This window comes from Equus asinus, chromosome 5 (assembly GCF_041296235.1).
Source record: "Equus asinus isolate D_3611 breed Donkey chromosome 5, EquAss-T2T_v2, whole genome shotgun sequence".
NCBI classification, from domain to species: domain Eukaryota; kingdom Metazoa; phylum Chordata; class Mammalia; order Perissodactyla; family Equidae; genus Equus; species Equus asinus.
Genome location: NC_091794.1, coordinates 27,926,354 through 27,949,903, shown reverse-complemented (window position 1 = coordinate 27,949,903; position 23,550 = coordinate 27,926,354). Strand labels below are relative to the sequence as shown.

General features: G+C 44.7%; 1 protein-coding gene across 3 annotated transcripts in view; it reads right to left on the bottom strand.

Annotated features, from left to right (window-relative positions):
- Positions 1-23,550, bottom strand: part of APOD (apolipoprotein D) — a 52,009-nt gene that overhangs the window by 10,250 nt on the left and 18,209 nt on the right. For 2 of the 3 annotated variants that reach the window (XM_014860137.3, XM_070511431.1), the window contains exon 2: positions 2,704-2,854. In XM_014860137.3, the coding sequence (XP_014715623.1) occupies positions 2,704-2,826 (123 nt within the window). In that variant the 5' untranslated portion in view covers positions 2,827-2,854. Of the gene's footprint in view, positions 1-2,703; positions 2,855-6,484; positions 6,784-23,550 lie in introns of those variants that run through there. The other variant, XM_014860136.3, reaches the window with a different exon arrangement.

Sequence of the window (23,550 nt, the reverse complement as noted above, 5' to 3'; positions counted from 1 at the left end):
TAAACGGTCAATTGATTTTTGACGAGGATGTCAAGACTATTCAATGGAGAAAGAATAGTCTTCTCAACAAATAGTTCTGGGACAACTGGATATTTACATGCAGAAGAATGAAGTCGTACCTCCGCATCACACCATACACAAAATTTAACTTAAAGTAGATGAAGGACTTAAATGTAAGAACTAAAGTGATAAAAGTCTTAGAAGAAAATATAGAAATAAATCTTCATAACCTTGGATCAGGCAAAGCTTTTTTATATATGACACCAAAAGCATAAGCAAAAAAAGAAAAAAATAAGTAAATTGGACTTCATTAATATTAAAAACTTTTGTGCTTCAAAGGACACATCAATAAAGTGAAAGGACAATCCACAGAATGGGAAAAAAATACTGGCAAATCAGATGTCTGATAAGGGACTTGTATCTAAAATATGCAAAAAACTCATATCTCAGTAATTAAAAGATAAATAACCCAGTTAAAAAATGGGCAAAGGGTTTGGATAGACATTTCTGCAAAGAAGATATACAAATGGCTAATAAGGTCACGTAAAGATGCTCGGTGTAATTAGCCATTCGGGAATGCAAATCAAAATCACAATGAGATACCACTTAGTATCCACTAAAAATGGCTAGAAATAAAAGGTGACAATAACAAATGTGAGCATAGATATGGAGAAATTGGAATTATACACTGCTAGTGGGAATGTAAAATGGTGCAGCTCTCTTGGAAAACAGTCTCACAGTTTCTCAAAAGGTGAAATATGGAGAAGCCATATGATCCGGCAATTCTACTAGGTATGCACCCAGGAGGACTGAAAATGTATGTTCACAAAAAACTGCACAAAAACATTCAAACCAACAAGAACCTGGAACACGAATGCTCATAGCAGCATTATTCCTAATAGTCAAAAGGTGTAAACAACCCAAATGATGAACAGATAAAATAAAATGTGGCATAATCCATACAGTGGACCTTTATTTGGGGATGAAAAGGAATGCAGTACTGATACATACTACAACATGGATGAACTTTGAAAACATTATGCTGAGTAGAAGGACTCAATCACAAAAGACCACATGTTTGTATGATTCCATTTCTATGGAATGTCCAGAGTAGGCAAATTCATAGAGACAGAAAGCAGATTATTGGTTGCCTGGGGCAGGGAGGGTTGGGGACAGATGTGGAGTGACTGTTAATGGGCATGGGGTTTCTTTTTGGGATGATGAAACTGTTCTAAAATTGATTGTGATGATTGTTTCATAACTCTGTGAAGACACTAAGACCCCATGAAAGTGAAAACCACTTTCAACAGGTGAATTATATAGTATATGACTTATATCTCAATAAAACTGTTATTTTAAACATCCTGCTTTACTCCTCAAAGGACTTTTGTAAATTTAGACCAATTATAATTTCCAAAGTGTCTGGGGATTTTTACCCCAAAACTGAAATGTAACTTAAATTCCCTGGATTTTTTCTGTAAAGCCTCGTGTGGACTACCAGGGTTGCCTGGATAGAGTGATCAGCCCTTCATTACGGGAGTAAATCACTGTAGACTTCAGTGACTGTGTCTCCCCTTCCTACCTCCCCTGTGGGAGTTCTCTGTTGATGTTGCTCCTTCTATGCCCTCTTCAGGCTTTGAACTCTCTTCCCTCACACCTCTACCTAACCATCCCCTCAGAGGTCCCAACACTCATTCACACTGAGGTGTGAGTGACTGATAGCAACTTCAATGTTACTCATAACAAGTTTGGCGCTTCTTCAATGAGATCCAAACTTCTACTAAGGAGAACATATCTTAACAGGAAGATTCGATGTGTGAATTAGCAGCAATTGGAGCCTCTAAGTTATGCCATCGCATAGCTGCCTCTTTCTGCTGTTCCTTCCCTACTAGCCATACATAAATACAGTAAAGTTGGGCTTGATCCCAGGAAGAAAAGCCATATATAGGGGGAGGCTGGTTATATTGCTATATTTTTAGTGCAGGTAGCAAGAAAGCCCCTTGGGGAGTTCTGTCCTCTCCGAGGTCCTGTTTGAGTGATCCTTGGGTGTCCTTCACTACTGGGAAGCCTACTTTTGAATCCCACTCTGCATTTACTGTGTGTGTGACCTGGGTAGGCTATAAGCTCTCTGACATTCAGCGTCTCCGTCTGTAGAATGGGGATAACAGGACTGCAGGAGCTGCTGTTGATACCTGGTCCCGGGCCCGCTCAGCCCCGCTGTGAGTTCACCTCAGCCGTGGTGGACACTTCCCACACACGCTGCCAGCTTCCCACCTTGAGCCCCTGTGTCTCCTCTGCCAGGAGGCTTTGCCGGGGCCACGGGAGCTCCCACAGCCCACTTGCCTCCATCTGTGGAACAATCTGAGGCACATTCTAGACGTTTCCTCGGGGGATCCCCAGCAGGATTGAACCCCGCTGTTCACAGAGTAATCTGCTCATGAACAAACCCTTTATTGCTTTGATTGCTTTTCTGCCCCCTCTGCCCCAGTTTCCCCACATGCCCACTCGTGCTTCCTGGGATCATCTTCCAAAAACTCTCTGCTCCCAGGTCTTGTCTCAGAGTCTGCTGTGGGGGAACCCCAAGTAAGATAACCGCCTACCCCAAAGCTTGCTGTGGTACTCACAGCAGAATAATTAAACCGGGTAGAACGCTCATTCAAACAGGAGACAGAAAAACAGGGGGAGTTCAGCCTTTTACCACACCTTAGTCACGTCGAAATTCTCCTGCACGGGAGGAGTCGGGCATCTCCCGAGGTGGAAGGCTTGCCCCTCGGCTGCTCCAAAGAGGCCAGCCAGTGCGGGGAGCAGCAGCAGTGCCATCACCATCCTGGCGTTGGGTGGCTGTTGGTGGAACCTGCAGTGGGGGAAACAAGGCAGCTGGAGTGGTTCTGAGCCTTCCAAGGACGTGCAGGGACCAGAGACAGATTTCTGGGCTGGCCAGTCCCTCGTGGGCAGCCTGTCTGAGCTCCTGGCCCTACAGGGCCACCCGAATTGTCAGCAGCACGGTGAGGCCTTCCTCCCTGTGAGCTCTCTCAGAACTGTTTGTACCCCCGCGGGAGCACACTCTGCCTGGTATTAGAGTGTCTGGCCGCACGCCCAGGGCGGGATAGGTTGTGGAGAGACCAAAGAAAAGACCCAGAGATGGTGTATGAGACATAAGGGTTGATGGGGTCTTACTTATGGGGAGTGTCCAGTGGCGGCCAGCTGGATGGAGTTACTGCTACCACAGACAGAGAGGGGGTCGCTTATACAGGCCAAAGACTACGTGCTTGTCAAAAGGGACTGTCCTTGATACAACCAGCATTCCCAGGGACAGTAGCTCACGTGGAAGGGCTCTGTGTTCCTTTAAGACGTGGTGTTCTCTGAGTGAGATAAATGAAGGTTTGGGTTGGCCAGGCCCTGGATCATTACGAATCCCAGATGGTTGGCATCCCGCCCAGGAGGGGGCCAGAAAGACATAGGGTTGTTATAGGGCCCTAGGCTCGTGCCCCTACATAGAGTTCGTTAGATTTATTTTGCAACCCTCCCTCACCTAATTATGTAATTTTCAAGGATGGGCACCATGTCTGTTCTCCTGGGACTCACCCACAGAAACCTCACAGCGTCAGGGGCACTAGGTTCTTGTTGAAGGAACAGAAACAATGTGGAGGGGGGATGGGCAAAGGGGAAGACTGAAACCACGCAGGGAACCATGAGAGAGGAAAAAAACGAAAACAACCCATACACAACATTTAGTGTCCTATGAGATTCATCAGAGGAATGCCTCCCTGGCCCCCACCCACCCCTGCCCCATCTTGCTGGGCTGTCTGCCAGCCCAGGAGCAGGCCTGGAGGCCTCAACAGGGAGCAGTGTGCTGGGGACCCCCAGGGTCACCTTGCCCGGTTTGAATTCTGGCTCTGCACATACTAAGGGTCCAATTGATGCTTCAGTGTCCTTGTCTATGAAGTGGGAATAATAATCATACCAACCTTATGAAGTTTCACAAGAATTAAATGAGATAATAGAATTTAGAGTAGCATCTTTCTTTTTTTGAACTTTCTCTTGGAGGTGTTTTTCATAGATGATGTGTATTTAACCAGAGAAGGACTGGCCGCTGACATGTAACTGTGCAACAAGCGTTTCAGCCCAGCGGCCTTGGCAGTGGAAACTGCTTTGAGGAGGGGCAGCGAGCAGGGATGGGAGGCTGCAGCGCTGTTGGCAGAGCACAGCAGCCCGGGCAGCTCCCTGCTTCTTTCACTGACTTGCTTTCAGTCTCCCTTGTGACTCCTTGCCTGTAGTTGCACAAGAGCTATTTCCAGCTCTTGGCCTTTCTCCCTGGGATGAGGAGCACTGAATCAACGCAAGCAAAATGTTCTCAGATCTGAGCATTTAAAAGGATGTGTCATAACAGGAATAATTATAACCACTTTATTATGAGTCTCTAAACCTCCAAATAACCTGTAATAATCAATAGCTTTTCTTCTGGAGATTTCATTGCCTGGTTTTCAAAAGAACAGTTACATAATGAGTAAAAGCTGCCAGCTGGGGTGGGGAGTAGGCAGTGGGGGGAGGGGGGAGGAGGGGAGGGTGTGGGGGGTAAGGATCGTTGCAGAGCCCCTTTGAGCAGGTCTTCAGTGGGAGCATCTTCCTTAGTTTTTGAGGTTCCATTTCCCTTCAGCCCCTCCCACCATGTAAACAACACCTGTCTTTTAACATTTTAGGGGATGGTAGACTTGTAGAAACCCAGCCTAAACCCACAAAAATTTGCCTCCATTTCTAAGAGTTCCTTAGAAACACTGGAGCTCTACTCTTGGCTCCCCGGAGGCTCCAAGCCCAGTGCCTTGCCCAGAAGATCTAACCTCAAAGGATGGCCACACACTATGCACATTCTACAGGGTCCCCCAAACTGGACAGGCTCTTAGAGGTCATTTATCCAACCTGTTCCCCCCAGGTATTTAGATGGGGAAGCCAGGGCCCAGAGCGGGCAGAGAGCTGGGACTCAGCCCTCCTCCAGCTCTCCATTCTGCAGCGCCCCAGAGCCAAGCTTCCCTCTGCGCACCACATTTGGTGGCTTTCAAAAAACACCTACCTCTGTGACCTGATGAGTCTCACTCCACCACGTGACAGTTACACCAAAAGTTAGTTCCACATCTTATCCTGACAAATATCTTATTACAGAATGTTCTATTGTCAGCTGAAACATGTTCTTTAGTGCTGTAGGAGGATTTCAGAGCAAAGCTAATTCCCCTTGATTGCATTTCTTCCAAAGATGCCTCTCTATTGTACTAGTTTTATTCTGATAGTTAAAACTTTTTGTGAGAGAAAGGTTTGATAGCACCCATAACTTTTTTCAATGCCCCTTCCATTTTAATTTACCCAATACTTATTGAGCACCTTCTGAGGGTAAATTACATTATGTACGTATACCTATGAACATGGGTACGTATCATGTATGTTTTTGCATCTACTTCTAACACTAATGGGAAGATTGTCCTGAGGAGGAGATTTAAAATACTAAAAAAAAACATGATTTAAATATTAACTGAATATTAAGTAATTTGGAAAGAATTCTACTAAGGTTATGGTGCATCCACCCTGGGCCAGCACTGACTCTGCAAATTGCTGCTCACTCTCATTGAGCTTCCCCATGGAGAAGCCTGGCCTCCATTTCACATGTACTATGCACTGAATCTCCACAATACTCTATATGGAAGGGACCTAGGCTGACATTCTCTTGGTACTCAATGAGGTTAATTTGCCCAGGTTACTTCCCGGTAAGCCGTGAAGCCAGAACTTATTCCCAGGTCTCCTAAGAGCCCAAGCTCTTAACCTCTTAACGCCTGGGTGTTAGTGTAGACCTTGCCCCTGCTCTCAAGGAGCTGCAGAATATTAAAGACTAGATTTTTAGGTTTCACGTGATAAAAGAAAGTACATTTCCACTGTACATTTGGTCTCAAAACCCATTTAGCTGTTGAATCTAACAAGAAAACATTTCTTCTGAAGAAAATATTTTTGCGCCATGTTGTTAAATGCATTTTCTGTTCACACAATTAATTCCAGTTCACTTTTCAGTTAATTTTATTATAGTGCACAGTTGGATACCAACTCCCCGAGAATTCATCTGGTACAGTATAGGTGTATGGAGAATTTTCTCATTGTCTCATATAGTATAGAGGGAGGGCGCACAGTGCAAGCAGAAGACTTTGAGGTGTGTCAGCATTGGGTTGGCACCCAACGCCAACTCCGGCATTTGTTGGCAGTCTTATCTTAGGCCTGTTGCTTAGGGTAGCTGAACCTCAGTTTCCTCACCTGAGAAGTGGCACTGATAATATCTATCTTGTAAGGTTGTTTCAGGAGAAATGAGACAAAGTCTGCAGAGCTACTGGCACAAGCACTCAACTGGGTTAGTTATTATTTTTAGCTGAAAAAGGGCAATTGAAAGTCAAGACTGTCTCTATTTTAAGCATTATTTATCACAAATGAAAATGAAAACTACAGTACCTACCGTTTTTTATCAAGATGAAGGCAGTTTCCACATGCAAAAATCATCCAATTCGAGATGCCTTGTCTTGGTGACTGGCTTCTCCCAAGCTATTTTATAAGCTTCACTGGGTCACTGAAGTTTAATTTTAATGCATGCCACACCCCCTACAGTTCAGGGAGGCTGGTCTAAAAGCTTAGCTCTGTATGAAACACAAAGATGGGATGTGATGTCCATCCCCCACCCCCAATTTCCTTCACAGCTGCTCCCTGAAGAAGAAACAAAGAGATGTTGTTTGTGTGTGTGTGTGTGTGTGTGTGTGTGTGTGTGTGTGTGAGAAAGACAAAGTTTATTTCATTCAAAACATCTTTTTTGCTACGCGGATTTTCTAATTTAATTTTCTCAGTCAGAATGCCCTTTTAAGTTCCAGTAAGATGAGTTGCAACGTGTTTTCAAACATCTGGTATTTATTTTTCATTTTTGTGTAATGGAGAAGTCAGCAATCCCGCTGCCCGAAATGGAGCATGAATGCCGCCCTGTGTGGTCCCTGGGATGGGGTGCGGCTCAGGCAGCAGAGCGAAGGTTAGGAACTAGAGTTGGCTTTCTTTGTGATCCTGGGCGAGCCACCGACTTCTCTGAGCCTCAGTCTCCCCATTGTGAAGTAGAGACTGTCGTTTCTGTTTCCACCAGAACTGGGTGTACAGGGGAGATGCCAGTTCTGTAATAGTTGGGGCTAAGAGCTAAGAATGCTGAAGGCGTCTTCTGCAGCTCCTCTCTCCGTATCTTTTATGATCCTCCCAGCTCCATATTCTAGGCAGCCTGTTGCTGCTTGGGGTGGGGGTGTGCAGATTTAAGCCCAGGGGCACTTTTGCTTGGGTCTCATCTCTCTCTGTGAAATGAACAACTTCGACTCTTACTAATTGGATTCTCTGTCTTTGTGACAGGCGGGAGGTATTATTAGTGGCATATAGGTAAGAGGGTACCTTTTAGTAGATTCAGATTCCTAAATAAAATCCATTCTCAACTTTGTAAGCAATAGAAATTTACAGCACTAGGTCTTATAAACATTAAAACAACAACAATAGAGTGAATCCTTCACATATCAAATTTCAAGAGCTCTTTCTTTGGGATGTTCCTTACTTTTTCAGGAAAATAAGGAATTCCTAGTCCTGTTTAGGGCACTGACTCTTGCTGTGCCTTGTAATGCCTTCCCTTCAGACCTCTGCATGCCCCCTGCCTCACTCCATACCCCTCCTCAAACGTCACCTCCTTTATAACAGGCCTTCCAGACCTTTCAAAAAAAAAAATAATAACTTTGTTGCTATCACTTTACCTGCTTCATTATATCCTAATTATACTTTACCTGAAATTACACCCTTCATTTATGTATTTTCTTGCTTATTGTATTTTCTCCACTAAGACATAAGCTCTGCGAATGCAGAGAATTTGTCTCATTGACTTACTGCTGTACCCCCAGTGGCCAGAGCACATTGTAAGTGCTCAATAAATACTAGTAAGTTGAATGGAAGGGACCTCTCTATTCAAAGAATTTACTGAGTATTCTAACATATGCAAAAGGACCTGGAGGTGACATTCAAGAGACTTCTATTTGAACTGTTCTCCTGAGACAGGACTAGCCTGTAAGTTTCTGTGTCTTCTTTACCTGCATCACATTTCTCACCAAGAATTGCCTGTCATTGAAGAAATACACGATTAGCCTCTTGTCAACCTCATAAAAAGAATATTTCCCTCTACTCCAAAGAGTTGCATAGTTTTCCACAAAGCAATGTTACTACAGTTTCCAAATGCGTGAGTTGGAGAAGGATGTATTATGTGTTTTACTCCTTAGCATTGAATCAAGCACTGTGGAGCTGAAGGTACGAGTGTAGGAGTCACAGCATGTGAAAAATCACATTATCTTTCTGGGTCTTGGTTTATATTTTTCTGAAAATGTTGGCAAATGATATAATTCGGGGAAATCCTTTCTTCAAGTGTTTCTGGACTATAGAACCAAGCACAAGTTCTTAAGCATCATAAAACAAGTCAGACCTATGTTCTAAATAAGTCTTTATTTTTTTAAATTCCAAAATAGTATACATTTGTTGTAAACAATTAAAATAGTACCAAAATGTAGGACTCAGAAAGTGTGAGTGCCTCATAACCTCATGTCTCAGAGAGAACCGTTGTTAGGTTTGCCTTTATTCTTCTAGGTTATCCTTACAGAGATCCTAACATAATAACAATAACAGCAACAGTTTCCAGTGTGCTGAAACTTGCTTGTTTTCATGAGACAACGTGTCTCTCTATATCAACGCATGTAGATCTACTTCATTCTCTCACCTGTCGCAAAACTTTGCTCTTACCCGACAGCACATTTCTTCAAGAAGACGGCCTGTGGTTTTACAGGAAAGTAATTCTTTGGTTGGGTGATCTTTCATCCTATAGGTGATTGCCTCGAGGGTTTCACTAGAAGAAACTCAACAGAGGCGAAATTGTTTTGGACTTTTTGTAGCAAGAAATAGAGAACTATCCCATCTTAAAAAAAAAAAAAAAAAAAAAAAGGCTTCCCTGATGAAAATTTCTCTATTTATTAATAAGTGCTTCTTTCAACTACCAGAATCATCCTGTATGGCTTTCGAAAGTGGTTTTTCTTTTGTCAGTTCAAATAAAGGGGAAACACAACTATACTTTTGCTGTGAAAACCCAGAGGAAGAGCTTTCCCTAACACATATTTGCTCTTTAAGACTCAGCTCAAAAGTTCCCCTCTCTGGGATGTCTTCCTGAATTCTTGGCCAGTCCACGCAGCATTCCTCGCTCTCTGCTTTGTGTTTCCTCAGCACATGTTACTTTGTTCTTGGGCCCATCATGCTATGTTATGCATCACCACAAGGCTGCCATCTCCTTCTGGAGACTGTCAGATCCTTCAGAGTAGGTCTGTCTTTTTACCCCTGGTAAATCGCATAATGCCAGGCATATAATAAGTGTTTACTAAATGTTATTGGATGATTGAATGAATAATAGAACATTTAATTCTCATTATTTGTGGGAATTATTACCTACTTCATGATTTATTCAGATGCCCTTTTTTCTCGCTTTCCTGCTTTCTTGTGGCCATTTCTTTTATCACTAGGAGCCGGAACCAGTCGAGAGTTGACTGGTGCTAAGCATCTGGTGAACAGCAAGAAAGCAATCAAAGTGGTGAAAACTGCAACTTGACGTGGCGTGGGGGAAAGAACGCTGAACTGGAAGGTGGGGGCCTGGGTTCCAGTCCTGGTTCTATTACTAATCCATTCACCCATTCATTCACTCTTTCAACAACATATATCAAGCATGCCATGTTCAGGCACTGTTCTAAGTCCTGCAGATGTAGTGGTGAAGAAGAAAGACAATGTCCTAGCCCTCGTGGGGCTTACCTTCCAGAGGAGAGTCATACACATGGACAGAAAAATATATATGAGAGAATAGGATGACGTGACAGGGAGTGACTGGGTGGCTACTTGAGGCTGGTGGTCAGGAAGGGCCTCTCTGAGCACCAACATCTCAGCAGAGATATGAATGATAAAAAGGAATCAGTCATTCAAGAATCATGGGGAAGAGCGTGTCAGGAAGAACAGCCCATGCAAATGTCCTAAGGTGGGAGTGGACTTGGTGTTTTTAAGAGACAGAAAGAGCATTGTGGCAGAAGTGGAGAGAGTGAGGAGGAAAGTGATTCAAAATGAGTTTGGAGAGGTAGGCAGAAGCCATATTATATCTTGCTTTCAGGAATCTGGATTTTATTTCCAGTTCAAAGGGAAGCTATTGGAGGGTTTTAAGCACGAGTGTGACAAGACCATTCAGGCTGGCCTGTCAAGAATGGATTGTAGAATGGTTACAGAGGGATCAGCTGAGGTGCTATGACCCTCATTCAGGAGTGATTGTAATAAAAATGGAGAGAAGAAGATGAATTTGGAACATGCTTTGGAGATAAAGTGGACAAGACTTACTGATAGATTGAATATGGAGGATGAGGAAAGAGGGGAATCAGGACAGACTCCTAGACTTATACGTTGAACAACTGGGTGGATGCTCATGCGAATCACTAAAACTAGGAAGACTGAGGCAGGAGCAAGTTTGGGGGGAAAACCCGAGTTCTTCACGAATAAATCAGATCTGAGTTGCCTATTAGACATCCAAGTGGAAATGTTAAGAAGACAGATGGATAGTCTTGGGGAACAGTCAGGGCTGGAGGTAGAGATTTGGGAACTAAAGCCATGGGACTGGATAGTGTTACCAAGGGAGGGCATACAATAATGGAAGAAAAGGATGCTCAGGACAGATCCCTGGTACCTTCTAACCTGTAGAGATTGAGTAGAGAAGGAGCCAATAATAGAGAAAGAAGGAAAAGTGGGCTATCACAGAGCGAAGGAAAGAAAACGTTTCAAAAAGGAGGAAATAATCAACTTTTGCTGAAAGGTCAAAAAAGATAACAAAGAAGTGGCTAGTGGATTTAGCGACATGGAGGTCACTGGTGACCTTGACAACAGCAGTCTCAGTGGATAGTGGGGATAGAAGCCCAATTCGAGTGCATTGAGGAGGGGACACAGAGACAGCAACTCTCTTTTAAAGTTGAAGGAAAGTAGAGAAATTAGTGCTGAAAGGAGACGTAGGGGTTAAGGGAGACGTAAGAGCGTGCACACGGGGATGATCCAGTAGAAGAGAAATATTGCCTATGTAGGAGAGAGAGGTGGAGAGCCGCCTTGAGCAGCAGAGAGGGGGCGGGATCCAGAGGTGGAGAGGCTGGCTTTTGAGAGGAGCAAGGGTTCTGAGTCCATAGAAACAAGAGGGAAGGCAGAGGGTAGGCAACCAAACGCAGGGAGGTATGTAGATTTGGTGGTAAGAAGATGCAGGATTTTCTCTTTGTATGGCTGTGGTCAAGTCACTTATCTTGCTGAGATATGTTGGATAAAGTAAACAGGTCTGCTCTGATCCTGGTGAACGGGCTTCTTTGAACACAGTCACTCTGCTAATTACACCTGCCTTAACATCTGCTTTATTCAATAAGGGACATAGTGGGGAAGGTGCAGCATTCAACCTAGAACTGATTCTAATAATAGCTCCTCACTATTGAACTCTACTCATCAGGTCCTCCATGGATGCTTTCCATACATTAGCTCTAATTGCCACCACATCCTGCAGGGCAGGCCTTTGTACTATTCCCACTAGCGAGATGGAAAATCTGAAGTGGGAAGAGGTGGTCAAACAACTTTTCTAAAGTGATGAAGTGAGAATCTAAGCCCTGAGGTGTGACTGCAACCCCCCACTTTCAATTATTATGTTCTATTGTCCCTGCATGGTAAGGGGTTAAAGGGTTCGGCTGGGAGAGAGGCCAGGTGTTCAATGCTTTCCAACCTTCTCTGCAGAGAAAGATGATGCCAGTTGCTTAGGAATTACTCACTGATTCCTAACAACTGTTGAGCGAGGCAGGAGGGCTGAGTTTTTTGCAGTGGGCTCACAGACCGGTGTTCCAGACTTCTTGACAACGGCCACCTGAAAGCAGAGGAATTGAACCCATAGATTCAATCCTCAGCCCAACAGTATCATCCATCAAATTCCAGGAGCTGGTACATCTGCCACCATCACCAGTGCACTGGATGAATCCTCAGCCAAGTTATCGTGGCATTAAGATTTTCCAGATGTTTGCTGGGAAATAATCTTTGTCCAGATTTGCAATTCTGTACAAAATGAGGTCAGTTCTCACGAACACATATAGGGGAGCAGGGCCTCATCCATACCTTCCAACATGAACAAAATTCAGGATTTTTCCATGCAGAAGCAGTAAGATTTCTGTTTTGTTTTCCCTAATTTTCTAAAATAATAAATAAATTGGCAGAAAGAGCCCAGGTCCAGGAAGAGGGAGATGGGCTCCTGCCCCGGCTCTCTCACTTCCTAGCTGGGTGACCTTGGTGAGCTCCCCAGGCTCTCAGTGAGGGGTTCAGCTCTCGGGTGTCTATAATATAGAATCCATGGAACTCCATGGAAAGTTGATAGAATGTGTTTCAGTAGAATTGAACTCCTTTGTGATACTGTATCTTTTATTTTATGCATCTATGGACATTTTTGCCAAACTGCCAAAGGGGTCTGTGGCACAAAAAGGGTAGGAATCTGCCAGAGGATCTCTGGGGTCCCTGCTGGATTTGACATAATTTCCATTAACATACCTTCTGGGAACTAAACTTCTTTTAACCAAGTCCAGCTGAGTGTTGGGGAGTGAAGGCCATTTCCCAGGGCGGGTCAGAGAGGTCAATAAACAGCAGGTTATGGAGCAGCACATAGGGGCAGAGGCCTAGCCAGTAAAGGGAGAGACCAGGCTCTTGGCTTTCCCACCCACCCAGAAGATGGGTGGAGAGACTGCACCAAACACACACTCAGTGTGAATTTGGGGACTACCCCTGAGAGAGAGGAGCAGACTGAGATGTTGTGGGAGCCATGTGCTACCTCGAGAGAGATGAAAGAGGAGGGAGAGCAGCAGCAAGAAGAAAGTCACAACCTGGCCTGTCCTCTACCTGCTGTGTTATTTCCCCTCCTGTAACACATTTCTGATAATGAAGTGTGATGCTAGAATAAATTCTGCTTAAAAGAGCTACCACTGGCTGATGAGCCAGCCTTCGGATACTGGACCCTTGTTATGCTGGGTACTTGACATATATTCTCTCCTTTAAGCCAAGAGCAGTCATTAGGTAAATGTGATTGTTGCCATTTCATGGAGGAGAGAACAGCTCACAGAGCTTCAGTATCTTGCCCAACGTGGTGCAGCGAGTGGCTGAACTGGGATCCACACCCACTTCCATCTTCGCCTTCTCACGAAGGGGAGCTATCGGCCAGTCTCTTGGTCCAAGGCGGTCCTTCTCCCTCTCAGACTGGGCCATGCCCCAATCTGAAGAACAGGATTTCTGTGTCTTCATCCAAGTCTTTAATAAAATGGCCAAGTTTGGTTTATTGATCCATTATTTGCTTTGTCACAAGTGGTGGTGTTGTACTGTGTCTGGAGTTCAGCCTAGAAGCCTTCTTTTAAGGTTTCTGAAATTAGTATTTATAAGTGGGTGCTCCTTAGGGCCATGAGGAGAGTATTATTGGATTTGAGAACCACAGCACACTGCTTTAAGAATGGCAAGTGGTTTTTCATGGGCAGCATCTCTTGTAGGGAGAAAGTGGGGAGGCAGAGGGGAGAGTGTCGGGGACAGAAGGGGACTGAGAACCACAGATTTCACTGGTTTCCAGATGCGGGTGTGGGCCGTATAGTAGATCCATCACAGACTCGAGAATCGATCAATGCATGCTTTGGCCTTGCATGCTTTGCGTTGGGTCCAAGAGCCACTGTTTCAGAATTACCGGCACAGTAAGCTATTATAGTATTCTTCAGGCTTTTATTTTCCAAACTTCTTATGTTAGTGACTCTTCTTTAGACCAGTGGTTCTTAACTCTGGCTACATATAGCTGGGGTACTTTTAACAAGGCTGATTCCTGGGCCCCACCTTCAAGGATTCTGACTTAATAGATCTGTATGACAGCCCGGGCATCAGGAACTGTTAAAAGCTCTGCCGATGATTTCAATGTGCAGCTAGGGGGAGAACCACTGAGCCAAGGTCTGCCTTGCCTTTGTGCATCCTGCTTGCTGCTCCCTTGTTTGGAAGGCCTCTCTGCCTTCTTCACCTGGCCAGCTCTTGCTCGTCCTCCAGGAAGTCTTCTCTGAAACCCTGGTCGGGCTCTGTGGCCCTCCTCTGTGCTCCTCAGGCTGCGTGCACCAACTTGCTCTAACACGTCACACAGCATCCCATTCTGGTTTGTCTGTCTTCCCTACAAGGCTGTATGTGCGAAGGGATGTGGCCTTATTTCTTTGAAGCCCCAACTTCCAGAACAGTGCCTGGCACAAGATAGGAGGTTGGGAAATGTTTGTCAAATAAATAAGGGGATTAAAATACTTGTAGGGGAAAGAACCAGAAATGCGGCCAGACTTGTATCTGGTCCTTTCCAGTTCCTGAAGGGCCCTGCAGACATCCCAGGAGAGCTCAGCATGAGCGTGTTTGGGAGGTCTGAGGATAAATGTGAACATGATGTTTGGAATTATATATGTTCAGTTTTTTAAAAGGTCCTCTGCCTGTTATCATAATATATACCACAACAAGTACCGGAATCTCAGGGCCGCAGCCCCAGCTACCACCATGCAGCCATCACTCGGCCCACAGCGTCTGCTCAGCGTATGAGTCAGGCTGCCTCTTTGTGCCTCACAGAGATGTTGGTTCTGTCTCAGAGGAACAAAGGAAACATTCTGACTGTGAGAGATGGCTTTCAGGGTTTTCCTGATGCAGCCCTGGAGAGAAGACACTTTTATTTCTATCTGTTCAGTGGGGACCAGTAGAGGCAGGGGTGTGTCCATCCGAGTCTTCAGTCATGAGACTCAGATAAAGACAGCAGCGGCAGTGCCTCCAGGATAGTCCTGCATTTAACGAAAATGGAGAGGGATGAGGAAAGCCGCTTCTATGAAGCACCTACCGAATGGCCCCCAAATACCGAACGGCCCCTCTTGCAGGGACTCGTGTGTTAATCCTTACTCCTACAGGAACCCTGTGAAGGAGATATTTGTCTCTAAGTTATTTTCACCTTTGAGTCACTTTTCTTCAACACTTACATACTTTCACTCCCCAAATTCTCTCCATCCAGCCTCTTGAAGTTCTATTTATCCCTTCCCTCTTTCCCCAGTGGCAAGGCCTTAGCTCAGGCTACCATCTAATTTGATAGAAGAAAGCTCAAGTGTCACTAAGTTCAGACCATATGTCACAACCTTCGTGGGAGCTGCATTTGGACCTGGGTCTTGGATTAAAGGAATTTTCTCTGCTGAGCCAATGATTCTGAGACTTATTAAGATTCTCCTGACGTTTCTGACTAATCCGTCAGACTTCCTTCTGTCTCCCCCAACCCCAGGCCTAAATCTTTGACCTGTTCTCATAAGTCAATCATCTATTAATTTAATAAATGGTTACCGAGCACTTCCTAAGGACTAGACTTTTTGCTAGGCACCAGGAAGATGTACAAGACAAAATCCTTGTGGAGTGTGCTTTTCCAGCTTCTTGCCGCTCGCAGTAGTTGCTCTGGTCTCTTGCCTTCAGCCTCTCTCACCTGGAGCAGTGGCCTTTATGGAAAAAGCTAGACATGGCCACTAACAGACAAACTCCCGAAGATTCAGGAACTCTGCATCCTGCCATGAAGGGCCCTGGGAGACTCTGTCCTGCTCATCTGGGGGCGGCAAGTGGTCTCTTATCTTCCCCCTCCCCCAGCCACCCCTACTCCAGAGAAGGACAAAGTTTAGGGACCCTTAGCATCTCAGGTGCCTAGCTCAGCCATGCAGGTACCACTCTGGGTACCTTGGGACCACAGGGGGACCCTGGTCTCTAGGGCAAAAAGCCTGAAGTAGGCCAGGAATCCTTTTATCTTTGGTGTCACGAACTCTCAAGTAAATATGACATATACATTTTGCCTTTAATGATTAAATCTCTGTTTCTGGTACATTCTGTTTCTTTGAACTAGACTGCTTTGACATAGAATAACAAAAATTTAGGAAAACAAACTCAACTTTTAAAAGAAACATATGTGAAAGAAAGATCTGGCTCATCAAATCTGTTTCAAATAGGGAAATTTCAGTCATGAATAGAAGGCCTGTGATTTTAATATAAGGGCCAAGGAGGGGCTCATGTGAAAAAAGACCCCTGGGCCAAAAGGAGGTTCCCACCTCACAACCCTAAGGGATAAACACATACAATTTACCTTTTTTTCTCTACAGTTTATCCTGAGATGATCTTCACGTTGTCATAGAAACTATTGCAGGTTGAGAATTTTAATTCCTGGAGATTTACCCTAATTCACTCAAAAGAACCCAACTGATGGCCTAAAGATTTAGGTGTCAACCTAATTCACTCCTCACCCCTTTTTTCCCCACTAACCAGTGCCCAGGGCTGTGGAATTTTCCAGAAGCTGGTGCCTCCATTTGAGGGGAAGTGACTGGGTTTCCCAAGACCCTCCCACTTCAAGAGGGTCATTTAAAAAGATGTTCATGGCCTGTTTAGGGAATAATTACAAGTTCTGGCGTGGGGATGTGCTTGGGCAGGGCCTGCTTCAACTGAGGCCCTGAGGGACTGGGTTTGAAACTGGGGGGGAACAAAAGTAAAAAAAAAAAAAAAAGCAACCAAAAACAAAAACCAAACAATGGTACAAAGGAAGCACTGTCCCTGTGAGCAGATGGAGTGGCGGGGTCAGCCCAACCCAGGTCGCTGTACCAGGCCTCCCACGGCATCCGTGTTGGGCTGGGAGGAAGCACATCTCTGGTCCAGGGACAGCATGGGCTGAGGAAACGATGCAGGAGATAAATGGCTACATTAGGACATCCTGCGGAGCGGAGGGAAAGCCATAGGATTTTAGATTTGAAAATGGATAAGTGGAGGGTCACTTCCAGTTCTCCTATTGGAGTCTTGCAGTGTAGACTGCTAAATGGAATAATTCAAGTGGCATAGTGAACATTCTGGTTTGAAATATACAGCTTAACTGCTGCCCATTTAGAGGAACTAACTGGATAAGCAGGCCTCAAGCGGATCTGCGGACACAGGCGTGGGTTGAAGTATCAGGAAGCTGCCTTCAGACCTGCAGCTGCTTCTAACACATGTGCTTTTATATGCACCCAGACACTTGGTTATTCTGCACACTCTTTAGGGCCCCTTTCTTTCCTGAGCATCTGTGATTTTACAGAGACCTGGTGCTAAACAGTGTTAGGGATGAATCCTGCTATACAGATGGTTGTTGGGTGAACAGTAGAAGGAAGGAAGAATTCATGTGATTGGCCATCTCCACCACGTTTCTAGACCCTACTCAGATCCCCTGAGACTCTTGGGGATGGGGCAGTTCGTAGTGTCCTCTCAGTGATATTATAGCCAACTAAGGTTTATCTTATTTTGTCTTATTTCAATTTTGGTATCTTGACAGGCCATTATTATTTATACCCAGGCACTGGATCTGGGAGAATCTTCATAACAGCTCAGTTAAAGAATCCTCTTCATGTTAGGGCTCCTGGAAAGAGCACAGGTCTGTGAATCAAGACAGGAGGGTTCTAGGCACAGCACTGCCATCACCTTGTGGCTGACCTTGGCAAGGCACTGCCTCTGCCCAGTCAAAGTTTCATCCTCTTTCTTGCCACTTTAACATTCCATGACTGTCATTTGGTACCTAGTATGGGAAGAAGACAGCACCCCAGGCAGGTCAGGGGAGTCAGAGAGGGAAGTTGGGGGAGGGTCAGATTAGCTTGGGAACCATTAAAACCCTTGGATCCTTGCATAACTCTGCTTATGTCTTTAAATGAGGCCCACTGGCTTTGCTCCACCTCCCAAATCATCAGCTCTCACCAGGGCCTGTGGGCCTCCTCAGAAGCACCAGGACCCACTGGGTCTCCATTTGTTTTCTTTTTTTTTTTTTTTTGAGGAAGATTAGCCCTGAGCTAACTGCTGCCAAGCCTCCTTTTTTTGCTGAGGAAGACTGGCCCTGAGCTAATATCTGTGCCCATCTTCCTCTACTTGATATGTGGGACTCCTACCACAGCATGGCGTGCCAAGCGGTGCCATGTCCACACCCACGATCCGAACCGGCGAACCCTGGGCCACTGAAGCTGAACGTGTGAACTTAACTGCTGCGCCACCGGGCCAGCCCTTCCATTTGTTTTCTACATATGCACTCACCAAGGGGGAGGAGAGCCAGAGACACAGGCTGTGGGGTGAGGGAGGAGGGCATATGGAGAGTGCAGTTGGGGAAGGTGCTTCTATTTTGAAACCATTTGCTGCTGGCCCTCCAGCTTCAGCGCCAGGAAAGGACTAAAGTCATGGGTAAATAGCAGCTGCTCTTCTCTTTGGATGAAATTGTTTATCTGAAACAGGGAGTGCAAACACAGGTTCTATTTTTCTGAACTGTGTTACTCTGATGGGGATAATAATAGTTGTGCAACCAAGAGGCTGATTATTAAACCTATCTTATGGTCACAAAGGAGCTGTAAGGAAGCCAAGAGGCACAGGCTCTCCAAGGCAGGATTTGAAGATTTTGCAAATTCTAAACTATTTTCCTGATGAACTGTAGTAACCCACCATAAGACAGAAGAGCTGCAGTCAAACCCCAAGTACATCTTGTCCTCATGGAGTTTGTTTTGACACCAGAAGAGTTTTATCCGTGTATCATTCTCACAGTCTTACCCCTATGAGCTTGTTCAGCACTCAATCTAGTGGACATTTGGTGAATATAAAGGTTGGTCTCTCCAGCACAAAATGGCTGGTTGAGAATGGGAAAATTCCATTATTCCATAGGTTAGTTTATTTGCAGGACCCAAATGGTCTGGTTGGTTTTTCTACCAAATTGCAGAATTGATTATTTGAGGAGGAGGGTTTATTATAGATATATGATTAAGTGTTGTGGCTGAGAGTTGAGGCCCTTGGACCCAGGAGAAAGGCAGACTTTTTATGATAAGCCTCTAGTGGTTGGATTGCAACCAGCCTTGGGATTTTAGTGAGAGCCCTGAGCCCATCTGGAGAGGGTAGAAAGAAGCACCTGGCTAATTTTGGACAGGCTCTTTCTTGTGGGAAAAAGAGGTCATTGTCTCATCTAGTGCAAACCAAACTTGGAACTCAGGCACATATACGCAGTGTTACCACAATTCTCTCCTCACAGAAAGTCTGGTCTTTTCCCTTCCACATGCTTCCCAGGCAGTGAGGGTCCCTTTCCTGACTCTCCGTCTGTCTCCATCCTTCACATCCCTTCCCAAGGCTGTCCCTGATGCTCATTTCGCCCACTTTTGCCTGAATACAAATGATGCAAGAGGGCAGTGAGCATGTCCCCACACCTAGTCTTCACCCCTCAGGAGGGCCCTGGGCCTTGCTTGGCTGAACCGCTGAACATGGGGATAAAATAAGGAAGAAGCCTGAAAGAAGCGGAGGAGAGGAAGGCCAGGACTGCGACTCGTGGAAGAAATGAGCTCGCCTCTCGTTGACTCACCTCTACCAAGAATTAGGGCAGGGGAAAACTTATAAAATAAAATTTAGCTCTCCAAAGTCCAGAAAGATCTTAATCTTCCATATCTACTTTACTGAGGCCACTTCTAGTGCTTTGTTTAGGGAGATTTAGGTGAAGAAACTTTGATCTTTTCGTTGTCAGATTTTAACCAGCCACGAAAATAGGGATGAATTATAAAGCTTGGTCTTCAAATATACCCTGTTTTTAATTTAAAAGCCAAATAATCAGTTTTCATTCTTTTAAATTTTATATTGCTCATTAGATCCACAACACAACGATAACTGCATTTTTCATGTCCACTAACACCACTTCTTGACATCTTTTTTCTAACCTCTAGCCATGCGATTCTTCAGATACCATACATAACAAATGCAAAGTTACCTCCTTTTGTTTGATTTTTTATTGTATTTTTGTAGACAAAGTATATAGTCTTTTAGTTTATATAAGGTAGAAAGATCAAAGGAAGTCTAATTCAAGTCGAAGACCAACAACATTTGGCAGATGATAAACTTCCCCAGGGAGCTACGTCTAAAAGCAATTGTAGTACCAAGTACAAGTACTATATCATCAGTACACCACAGGTATCTCACTTACCAATGATATTGTAGCTTCGAAGCAGTATCTATACTTTAAGTGGCTCATGCTGAGAAGTAAGATGCTGCTGGCAATATTTATTTTAAAAATGTACAAACAATAGCTCTCTTTTTCATTGCTCCAGCCAACTTAGTTATAGTACATAAAAGTATAACTCTTTTGTGGGTGTGATTATAGAAGTAATTCATGTTCAATCCAAAAAATACAAAAAACACAGGAAAGCACAAAGAAGAAAAGCACACAGAAGCCAGTAGTCCCACCAGAGAGAACCATGGTTACTATTTGGTATTTCTGATATACAGTGATAAGAGTCGTGGAAGTAGAGGGGCATACAACTTTCAAAACAAAAATGAGGTCTTATGGAGGGATATGGAGACAGAGGAGTTAAAGAGATGCTGCAATTGCATCAGAGTTTATGTAAGACCTTCCAAAAGAGAAGTGGAAAGGCTGAGCGAGCAAAACCTTAAGCCTTCCCAGACTAAGTTCCAGGAGTGCGACTTTCTAAACTACCTCAGGGTGCAGCCTGGTTTTAACTGAATGGTTCTGGTCCTGGGGTATCCGTGGCCTGTCCAGGTTTCACAGCAGGTCAAGGCCCCTCTAGAATTTACTCTGCTTTGTAGCTCCCCACATAGCCTTGAGGAAGGTCGTGAATAAAATGCTTCTAACTTTTCCTCTCCCCTCTTTTATCCCTTAACCAGGATTCTTGGCTCTCAGCAGCCACGTTTCTCTGTAATTGGCTTATTACTTATGATATTTGTTCCGCAGTCACTGCAACAGTTTAATATTTTGCTCCCCCAAGCTATGTTGCAAGAGAAGGAAATATGGTTTTTCCTTTGTTCCATTTTATGCCCCTTTATGCTAAATGTATAAAACAGCTCCTCACCACATTTCCCAAACCCTGTACCAAAGAAAAGTTTTCATGTGGTTGTGTCGTCTAATGACTCCACACAGGTCCCTCTGACTTTGGATCCATTTAATATTCATTCCACAAAGTTTTATTAAGCACCTGCATGGGCCAGGCACCATTCTAGGTGTTGGGGATGCAGCAATGAACAAAACAGACAAAAATCCCATCCCTTGTGGAGGTCTCATTCTAGTGAGACCAGATGGCCAGTGCCTCTTGCTGCCACGCCAGTTCACACATTCATTCATTCATTCGTTCATTCAAGCACTTGTTCAATAAATAGTGAGAGCCCACTGCAGTGGCTTTGTAATGTGTCAACGTGGCTAGGCTAAATCACATTTTCCAGAATTTCCTTTCCTGTATGTTTTTGGTTAGGGTGAGCTACAAGAGGGATTCTCACGTGAGACATAGAAGATGGAAGTGAAGCAGCCGCCATTTTGTAGCTCATACACATTGTCGTTTATCTGCTGGCCCACCTCATTGGCATGAAGTGACCAGGCCCACAACTGCCCCACAATCCCCTTGATCCTCCCTCAAATTCTCTGACTCCTGCGCCAGCTGTGGGCATTTAACTCCATGATGACGGGCACCTTTATTTGACTTGTCAGCCCTGTTAGCCTTTGCACTCTGCTCCCCTCTCCCAAAACCCAATTCTGACATATCTGGCATTGCTTACCCTCCACTGTTGCTGTGCCCTAGATTTTACTTTTAATTAGTTAAGGAAACCATGATATACCACTCATTATGAACATTCTACTTTATTTATTCATTCAACAAATATTTTAAGGAGATTCTCCTATATGGCAGATGCTCTGCTAGTGCTGGGGGCTCAGTACGGAGCAGAACAGACGTGGTCTCTGTCCTCGTGGAGCTTACAGTTCAGTGGAGGAAGACAGATCAAAAAATCAAATAAACAAATAAAACTGGGTAAAAAAAATGAATGAGTCTGTGTAAATAGAAAAAAATGGTCCAGGGTGGGCAGGAAAGTACGGCTCATTCTAGATAAGATAGATGGGAAAGGCCTTTATATCTAAATGCATTTTTAAATATTAGAAAGTTGAAAGGATACGGACCCATTAAGAAAGTAGTCTTTGTTAGAAGTGTCCGTCCATTTGAAAAATACTCCCCAGAGGTTAAATTTCTTAAGAAGCAATACGAGTAGAGATAGAAAGCTAGCAGTGCGAGAGACCCGTGTTTGGGAGGAAAGAGACAATCACACAAGATTCAGTAGGAGAATGGGAGATGATGAGTCTTTTTCTTTCCTTTTGTTCCAATGTTGAAAAGGGGAATACACGCAAAGCAAGTCTTTCTAACAGAGACTATTTATTAAGAATTACTTATTGAAAGTGAGCCCAGGCTGTGCCATCAAAAACCTCTCAATTAAAATAAGAGTCAGGTGAAGGGACGGGCTACAGGGTGGACCCTGCGAGAACATTCTTGGGATGAACAACTAGGGGGGGTGTGTGTGTTTGTGTGTGCACTCTTTTTCCTACACAGAAAACCTGCTAGAGTAGCCCATTCTGGGAAGATGAGCAAGGTGATGGCTCTGAATTTTCTCTGACACTGCCCTGGACCCCAGGATGAGTCCACTCAGACTCGCTGTGACCACCAGGTGTACCTGAGTTGGAACTGTTCCCCAGTCAAGAGTCAGTTCCCTGGTCAGGGGTTCCTGGTGACCCTGGAATAATTCACCTCTGTCACCAGAGTGTAAGGGCCATGACCTTCTTCCTCTTGTGTTTCCTCCTAGTGTCAAGCAAAGCGCTGTGCACCCAGCAGGAGAACTGGTGCGTACTGAAGCCTTTATACAAAGGCTCTCCACCTGCGCCAAGTCAGCTTTTAGAGGTTGGGGCCTGAAGTGTGGTCTCAGAATACAGACACCCCGCAGGGAACTCGAGGGTCTTGTAACGTTTCTCACGATGGCTCCAGGTCTGCTTGCCGGCTTTGGATCCAGAGGAACTGTGCTCCTCATGTTTGGAGTTCTCCAGATAAAGGAAGGACTCAAGCAAACAGCTAGGAGACAAGTCAGTGTGATGAGAAACAGATTAAAGCCCCCTTCTTCTCAAATGAGGACACTGCTTTCAAAACAAGGATGAGCCCTGTGCTTTGGAAATTCCAAGTTCTCCTTCCCATTTTGCTCTCAGGGCAATTTCAGCATCCCATTGTTGTTCACCGGCTTCTCTGGGTTTGTTTTAAGCTGCTTCTGCCAGGTGCAGGCATGCTGATAGGTTATAAAGAAAACACAGGAAGAGAAAGCCAGGCTAAAATTTTCATTTTAAAGCTAGTAACTTATCTTGGAATCTGACATTCTCTTCATGGGTCAGAATATCCTGAGTTTCTGTGGTTCCGCTACTCCCCAGGAGACTAAGCACCAAGCATTTCACAGGTTTCCATTACAAAGGTTTTTACAAACATGGACCCATGCAAAAGGCTCAGCTGTCACCTTTAAAGACAATGGTGTCCCTCAGCCATACAGCCTGGCCCTGATTAGCAAAGACATAAATATCATGGCCTCCAGTGTGAC